Source organism: Gallus gallus, chromosome 31 (genome assembly GCF_016699485.2).
Source record: "Gallus gallus isolate bGalGal1 chromosome 31, bGalGal1.mat.broiler.GRCg7b, whole genome shotgun sequence".
In the NCBI taxonomy this organism is placed as follows: Eukaryota; Metazoa; Chordata; class Aves; order Galliformes; family Phasianidae; genus Gallus; species Gallus gallus.
In genome coordinates this window covers 876,183-884,518 of record NC_052562.1, presented here as the reverse complement: position 1 = coordinate 884,518, position 8,336 = coordinate 876,183, and the positions used below count along the sequence as shown (strand labels likewise).

At 61.7% G+C, this 8,336-nt stretch overlaps 1 protein-coding gene across 1 annotated transcript; it reads right to left on the bottom strand.

Annotated features, from left to right (window-relative positions):
• Positions 1-895: 895 nt before the first annotated feature.
• Positions 896-6,178, bottom strand: LOC121107803 (coiled-coil domain-containing protein 81-like). The gene is made up of 12 exons (XM_046904785.1): positions 6,100-6,178; positions 5,514-5,583; positions 4,809-4,963; positions 4,282-4,538; positions 3,863-3,933; positions 3,381-3,460; positions 3,147-3,258; positions 2,655-2,778; positions 1,936-2,073; positions 1,490-1,632; positions 1,157-1,282; positions 896-1,046 (listed from the first exon to the last, which is right to left on the bottom strand). The coding sequence occupies exons 1-12, from the start codon at positions 6,176-6,178 to the stop codon at positions 935-937; spliced, it is 1,467 nt and encodes a 488-aa protein (XP_046760741.1). The 3' UTR covers positions 896-934.
• Positions 6,179-8,336: the final 2,158 nt, after the last annotated feature.

Below are 8,336 nucleotides of genomic sequence, written 5' to 3'. Positions count from 1 at the left end.
GAACCCTTGGCAATACACTCCCCAGCTGCAGGCAGGAGTGCTCTCGAGCCCTGGCGGGAAAGGTCTCTCAGGTGCCCTCGTGTTCCCCTTGCCCCTGCCTGCTCCTCGTCCCCACGGAGCTCCCCCGTGGTTCTGCCACGGAATTTCTGTTGCTGGGAGGGAGCTGTGGGGGTACGAGGTGACACACGACTTCTGCACAGGAAACGGGCACGGCCGGCAGAGGTGACTGTCATCCTGGGAGACCACTCCTGGAGAGCACGGGCCTACCGGGCCTCGGGAACAGCTCTCGCTGCCGCCCAAATTCCTCCCGCAAAGCACAGCTCCAGCTGCCTCACGTTAGCTTATGGCGACAGACACGACACCAGCACACTGACTGGAAAGAACGCCAATTCTCTTTATTTTTATCTGGGATACTCTGCGTCCAGGCCTGGGGCCCCCAGTACAGGAAAGACGCAGACCTGTTGGATCAAGTCCAGAGGAGGGCCACAAAGATGATCAGAGGGCTGGAGCACCTCTCCTGTGAAGAAAGGTTGATGGAACTGGGCTTGTTTAGTTTGGAGAGGAGAAGGCTCCAGGGAGACCTCACTGCGGCCTTCCAATGCTTGAAGGGAAGAAATAAACTGGAGGGGAAACGGCTGTTTATACGAGGGTGGACAGTGATACGACAAGGGGGAATGGTTTGCAACTGAGAAAGGGGGGAAGAATTTGGTTAGATATTAGGGGGAGTTCTTCACTCCACGGAGGCTGGTGACGCACCGGAACAGCCTGCCGAGAGGTGGTGGATGCCCCATCCCCGGAGGCATTCAAGGCCAGGCTGGATGTGGCTCTGGGCAGCCCGGACTGGTGGCTGGTAACCCTGCACATTGCAGGGGGGTGGAAACTAGATGATCTTCAAGGTCCTTTTCAACCCAGGCCATTCTACAAGTCTTTGATTCTACGATTTGCCATTCACAGGTGGAAATCCGGACAGCTTCCCAGCCCCCTTGCCGACAGCTCCAGCACTGTTGCCAGCACCTTCCCCTCTGGAGCGGTACGAGCACCGAGCACTAGGGAGGTGAAAATGGACAGTGCACAGAGCGTTACAGGCTGAGCGCAGGCAAGTACCGCAGGCTGGGCTCCAGCCCGGCTCTCAGGATCTGCTGCCTATGCAGCTTACCAGGGGAGCTGCCGCTTCAGCTCCAGCTTCTGCCGGTTTCTTTCCGCGGTGTCAGCAAAAGCCTCTTGCTGATGGAGGTGGGGCTCCAACCTTTGGAGCACCTGAGCTGCTCGCGGGGAGAGGAGGCTGCAACCGGAGGACAAAGTCATCCCTCAGGCTCTGCTGAGCCCCCTCTGGCTCTCCCCTCACCCAGCCCCGCACCCCCGTGCTGCCGCGTGTCCCCACCCTTGCACCCCGCCAGCACTTTCTGGCCTGGGCCGTGCTCGTCCCCGAGCTGCAGGGTCACAGCTGCCCGAGTGCCTCAGGCAGCCAACAGAGCCCGCACACACTTACTCGGCATGCAGTGCCAGCTTGGTCGCTGTTCCCATTTTACTTCCCGGCGGAGGATCCACATCCTTCCTCCACCTCCTCCCCACTTGCTGTCCCCGGGGCTGGGCTGGAGGACGCGGAGCCCACACGCTCGCACTGGCAAACCGCTGCCAAAGAGGAGACAGCGTCAGCAAAACGGCTGGGAGCACAGGGCTGTTTCCCACAGGCCCTCTGTCAAGGGCCCTGCTGTAGGCCCTGGCAAGCAGGAGACTCGGCCCTGCCAGCCCACGGCTGCCCGCCACCCTTCTCCCTGCGGGGCTGATGCCAAGCTCTCCTCCCGGGGAGGAGCAGGCCAGCCCCTGCCGTGCCGCTCGCTGCCCGTCCTGCTCCCACCCCCTGAGCCCTGCTGAGCTCGCACCCTGGCTCAGAGGACGGCGGCTCTTGTCAGCAGGGTCGATCCCTGACAGTACCTGCAGTGGAGGCTGGTCCTCCCCTGCACTCCAGCCTTCCCATGCCGCTCTTTCTGCCCGCGTTTGCTCTACCTGCTGCTGGTACACGGGCCACGTGCGGTCTGCTTCATTCCACAGGGCAGACACTTCCCGGAGCTCCTGCAGAGAGACAGCAGCATACAGGATCAGCCTCAGCCCCTGGGGCCTTCCTTCAGCTCCACGCTCCTGCTCCTCGCCTCTGGAGGAGCAGGCCTGGCCTGTCGGCACTGCTTTGACCCTGAAGGATCAGGGGCCCCAAAGCCAGGCCAGGATCCGCAACTTGTGGCAAACATGGCTCACTGGTCGTATCCCACTCCCACAGCCCCTGCTCAAAATCAGGGTGCTGTGGCAGGTGGCAGGCCAGGAGGCGAGAAGAGACAGGGCAGGTGTGCAACACCCTCCAGCTACAGAGGAGCCGGAGGAGTGGGCAGAAATGAGAAATGATGGCACCCAAAGGCCTGTGCTCCAGATCACTGCACACGCAGAGGCTTTTGCTTCCCTCCGTGCGGAAGCACTCCAGGCCGGGCTGGATCAGGTTTAGAGCAGCCTGGTCTAGAGACAGGGGTCCCTGCCTACAGCAGGGGATTGCAACTAGGTGATCTGAATGGTCCCTCGCAACCCGCACTGTTCTGTGATTCTATGATGCTAACATTTGTGCAGTCTCAAGCAGCACAGTCCCTGCAGCAAGGCAGAGCCGGTACCTGCAGCACTCTCTTAGAGTCCTCTGTCGCAGGGAGTGCAGTGCTGGTCTGGGCAGGAGTAGATGGTTCCTTCTGTCCTGCTTGCTTTCTCCCGTGGGAGCTGCCTGCACACGGCGGGAGCACGCTGCAAACAGGCACAAGAGGAGTCTGCAGGAGCCTGGGACACCTTGGTCTCCCCCCATGCTCCCACAACCATAAAGATGGGCTCCGGTGCAACGTGGAGAGACCCCTGACGGGAGAAGAGCTTCTGCGATCAAGAGGGATCAGCATTCAGCTCCCCCAGGGATCGGGGACCAGGCTGGAACATGCAGCTGCTGTGCCTGCCGCAGGCAAGCATGCTGCACGCTCGCCGTCCCTGGAGAAGGACGGCCCCCACTGGGAAACACGTGTGTCAGGAGCCTTTCTGAATGCGCGGAGCTGGCAGGTCCAAGGAGGAGGCCACTCCTACACGAGCACACGCATCTCCTTCTTCTTTTTGCCCAAGGATCTCACCTGGCAGAAGGCTTCTTTGCCACATCTTGCTGCCTCGAGCCTGCCTGGTATTGCAGCAGCATGGAGGGGGGAAGTGTCTTCCGCTTCTGTAGCAGCCTGCCGGCAGTGCCCCCTGGAACCAAGAAAGGAAGAAGCTCTTCACAGCAGCCCCACGGGCGTGGCACGTGAACGTGGATCCGGCCACCCGGCATGGGACAGGGCCCGCCCTCCTGCTGCTGGGACCCTTTCCCTCACCTCTACTCATCTTCCGCGCCACTGCAGCGTTCCTTTCTGCGGCGGCCTCTGCTCTGCTCTTTTTCACAGCGAGCTGAAACCTGGAAACAAAGAGTGACAAGCCTTGAAAAGGATGACCTCCTACCCCATGCAGCTTGTCGGCGGTATTTATCTATGTGTTACGCAAAGCGTGGCACCCCTTCCCTTCCTGTCCATGCCAAACCAGCACATGTAGCCCAAATTCTTTTCCACGTGCAGGCCGTTCTCTCTGATGGGAATCGGGACCGGTTGGGCACCAGTAACACAACCTTGACTCCCCATCCCTCCGGGAGAAGACACACACAGCCAAAAGGCAGCAGTAGTGAAGCAGGAGCCAGGCTTTCCAGGATTTCTCCCCGACCGCATGCTGAGCACGGAGACCCAGCAGGGCACGTTCAGAAGGAGGAGGTGGGAAGGAAGCCCGTCTCCTGGCCAGCTAAGTGCTGCAGAGGAAATGCACTCACCTCGGCAACACCTGGATCCCATGAGCGGTGGTCTCTGACCCGAAGTCAGCAGAACGGGCCGGCCAAATTCTCTGCAAAGGGACACAGACCTGCTGGAGGCTTGCCTAGGCCATTTTTTTCATGGCTCTTGTTGACAGGAAGCAAGCCTGGCTCCCATGCCAAGAGAAAGCTGCTCTCCACCAAAGCCTCTTCCGGGAACATCAGAGCTTTGCTCTGCTCTGGAGGAGCTGGACGGCAAAATACTGAGGCCGTGCAAGGGCACTGCCAGGCTTGCCGCAGGGGCAGAGATCCAGGAAATCTCTGTGCCAGTGGAGAAAGCGGAGGGGGCAAGCGTGGGGAAAGGCATTTGACTGGCCTGCCACATCCAGGCTGGCCAGCGGTGATCTGATGGCGCACCCTCAAAACCTCCTCAAACTTACACTGTGGAGCAGTGCAGTCAGGCTGGCATTGCTATCCAGCGTTTTAATGCAGCTGTACAAGAACCTCATGCAGAGGAAGTCGTCCTCGTACGTCAGAACGCCGATGTTCTTGAAGGCGAATGAGACGTGCGCCTTGTTCCTCAGGAGGTGACAGTACAAGAGGACGGTCTCTCGCACGCAGCGCTGCACCACGTGCAGCGAGATGCCGGTGGCTCGCGAGAGCTGCCGGTAGTTCAGCCGCTCAATCTTGACATCGTCTGCAAGGAGAAGGCACATCCTCACTGCCACAGCAAGCCACATTCCCATGCAACATTCATAACCAAGTCCCAAAGAGAAGGTCCTTTAGAGAAACAGCTCTTGGGCTGTCGTTGGGTTGGGTTGGGCTGTGGTTCCTTTTGGAGGAACTCACGCTGCACCCCGAGCTTTGCAGACAATTCTCTGCTGCTCCCAGCCGTTTCCAAAGAGCAGGGAGAACACGCCCGGCCGGACATGGGGCGGGAAGGGGAAGGTGGCCGCTGCCTTCTCACCGGGGATGATGTCGGTGGGCGACTGGAGGTCCTGCAGCCACAGCACCCCGATGTCCAGCTGGAAGACAGGTCTTCGGACCGACACCGCCACTTCTTTGCATGTGGAATTGCTCTCGGACCGCAGCAAAGAGCCCGAGTCCCGGGACCAGGACTCCCTGCACAGGGAAAAGACAGAAAGGCTGACGCGTGTGTACTTCAGGGGCAGCAAAAGCCACGAACATCAAGAGCAGGGCGGCACTGCTCTCCGCCCTCCCCGCTCCCAAAGGGCAGCGGGGCAAGATGGCGCTCTCTGGAAAGCTTTGGAAAAATCTGTGGTCCCTGCAATACCGCCACCTCCGCATAGTACTTCCCGACATCCCTTGGCTAGAGAGGAGCCCGGATATTTGCAGCACAGGGGACATTTACAGCCTGGGACTGATTCCCGAGGGTTATGCTTGGCGCAGGGCCAGAAAAAATCCCCCCTTTCTCCCTTTGCTCTCCCCATCCTGACCACCGGGCAGAGTGGAGCCCCTGCCTGTGCCAAACATTTGCTCAGGGCAGCTCTGGCCTTGGGTTTCCCTCCCAGCTGGCCAAGAAGCTGCTCTGGGCACCCGGCTTGGGCTCACTGTGCTGCTGTGGTGCTCAGGGAGGGATTGCTCTGCGGGGCCCACGCTCTGGGCAGGACTGAACCTAGGGCCCTCTCCAGGGCGAGGGCCACCAGGACACCAGCCCACCTTGTCCAGCTTCATCTGTTCCAGGATGTAATCAGACACAGCATCCCAGATCGCCACAATCTCTGCAAAGGAAAGAAAAGACGTGTCAGGCTCCAGGCCAGCCTCTTCACAGCCTCTTGGCAAGCTCCTCACCCAGACAGTGATCGATACAGGCGCACGCAAACACCCCAGAAAAACACCACCATGGCTACAGAGCCGGCTGGGCTTTGCTCCAATTTCAGCCTTATGCAGAGCCCAGAGGGGAACCGGGGACATAGGAAGCCTCCGGGACATCGGATGGAGGAGAGCTGAGTTCCAGAGCTGGAACCTACGGAAACACCGTCTCCCAGGGAAACCTGGCCTTGGACCGCCCTATCACAGGGGACTCGCCATGCCTAAAGGAACCTGGGGGCTCTGGGCAGCTCTACTATCGGGACCTGGCTGCCACATCGTCCCCAGAGCCTAGCGGGACCCTTGGGCGGGGCTCTCGCAGCAGCCCCCAGCCACGTCCAGCCAACCGCAGAGAGCAGGAGCTGCGGCTTTTGACAGCTGTAACAGCCCCCTGCGATGCCTTGCCAAGGGGGCCCGGAAAGCCTGACCTTCGGCAGAGAGATGCAGGAGCGTTGGGAACGTGTAGACCAGCTCCGAGCTGATGGTCACAGTCCAGCAGCCTTCCATGTCGCTTGCCGGCAGCCCTCGGCTCGCAGCTAAGGATGCCCTCCCTGGCTCCTCAACCAACAGTTCTCTGCAAAGTGCCCCTGCTCCTCCACGCGTCACCGAGGGTCGCCCGGTGCAGCCTTGCTGCCCCTGACCTGACTCCTGGCCACAGAAGGACAGAGCCCCTGAGCAGTGCTCCAGCAGCGCCCAGGCCTTGCAGGGAAGTGCCGGCACTGCCGCTGCCCCAGGAAACACATCCTTGTGATGCAGTGCATCCCATTGTGACATCAGCCCGCGTCACCTGGAGCTCTGTTAGGTCACCGGCAGGGAGAGGGGATCTCCTCTTCCACGCGCGTCCAACCCGCAGCCTGGCCCAGCCTGCCCCGCTGCCGCCCCCTGCCCCGCCGAGCGGCCCGGCCCCGGGCGGGCACCCATTGCTCACAGCAACCCAACATCAGTGTGCAGCGGGCACTGGGCTGCTTACAGCCCAGTGGTGAGGTGCTGGCACAGGCTGCCCACACACAGACGCTGTGCACGCCCCGTCCCGACGGGTGTTCCAGTTCAGCCTGGGTGGCACCCTCAGCAACCTGACCTAGAGCCTGAGCTCGCTGTTGGCCGCTGCAGGCGGTTGGAACTAGGTGATCTTTGAGGCCCCGCGTTCCGAAAGGCAGCCACGCGGCCTCCCCAGAGCCTTCTGTTCTCCGCGCTCAACAAGCCCAAATCTCTACGTCTCTCTCCAAAGGAGACCTTCCTGATGCTGGCCTTTCAAGTCACGTCCCCCACGTCCAAGTTACGTGCCCATCGTGTGCTAATGTCGTGGTGCCAATCAACGGCGTCAGCGGGAAGGGCAAAGACACCAACGTAAGGGATAGGCTTATTTTACTGCCTAGTACAAAATGCTACCAAAAAATAAAGCAGTGTCTAAAGCCAAAAGAGAAGCTTAACAGTGAAGGAAATAAGCAAGGCAGCGGGCCTAATCGTTGCTACACGAGCTCCGTGATTCAGAAAGACACATCACCAAGCGCCCGCACACCTCACCATCACCCAGATCCGCACTCACGGGGGAGCCCCGTTGGCAATGAGCATCTGGAGAAGCTCTCCCGGCCACTGGGGAGTTGTACAGCAATGCATCCATCCCGTGGGCGAGGTGTCCAAAGCCGCTGCAAGCAGGTCCAGCCTTGATGCCACTGAATGAACCGATCCACGTGGCAGTCCGGGGGAACACCAACACCCGGTGCCCTCTTTCTCCTCTTGCTTTTCTCCCCACAGCCTGGCCAGGGTTCGAGGAGAAACAAAAGGATTGTGCTCTCAGTTGTGCTGGACCACAGGCCTCTTTGGCAAGACTGTCTGCCCAGCCCCCCCGCGACAGGCTGCGCCGGGTAACAAACAGAGCAGCAAAGCTCCCCTCGGCTCCTTGGGGAGGGCCCGTCGTCGTCACGGAAACGCACTGTGACAGCACCCAGCTTCCAGCAGCCCGGTGATGTCAGCCGCGCTGTGACATCCTCCGCCTGCCCCGGAGCCCCAGCCTGCGAGCTTTCCCGGCCTCGCACACTAACCAGCCGAATCCTGCCGTGCCGGATGTGGCCCCTCCGGGCAGAAGCTCCGCCGCACGAACCCTCAGCGGAGGGGGCAGAGGCCTGCCAGCTCTGAGCCTCACCCGGCCGCGCTGCAGCCTGCCGGCCCGGGCTGGCCCGGTTGGGCCCCTCACAGTCCATTTCGGGCTCCCGCAGCGCACACGGCCGCCCTGCCTTTGTAAGCAGCCGCTTCAGCCGTGGGGCTGTGCCGGCTGCCATCGGCCCGGGGCCCCCTCGCGCCCACACCTCCCCCGCCCCCCCGCACACGGGGCTCCGCACGGCCGCAGCCCCGCGCCGCTCCCGGCCCGCGCGCCTCACGGCAACGGCCGCGCAACGGCCCGGCCCGGCCCGGCCTCTCCTTGCTCAGCGCCAGCGCCGCCGGCTCCGATTGCCTGAGCGAGCGGCCGTTGGCAGCCGGCTCGGGCTCGGATTTCGCCCCTCGCTGCCGGCCGCGGGTGCGGGGCTCTGCCACGTGAGCTCTCCCCTCCCCCACACCCCTCCGCCGGGCGGTCAGAGACCCCTCCCGGCATTTCTTTCTGCGCCCACTGCCATGGCACGAAGCAGACCCGCGCTCTGTACGTCAGCTCCTTGCTGCTCTGCCGCCT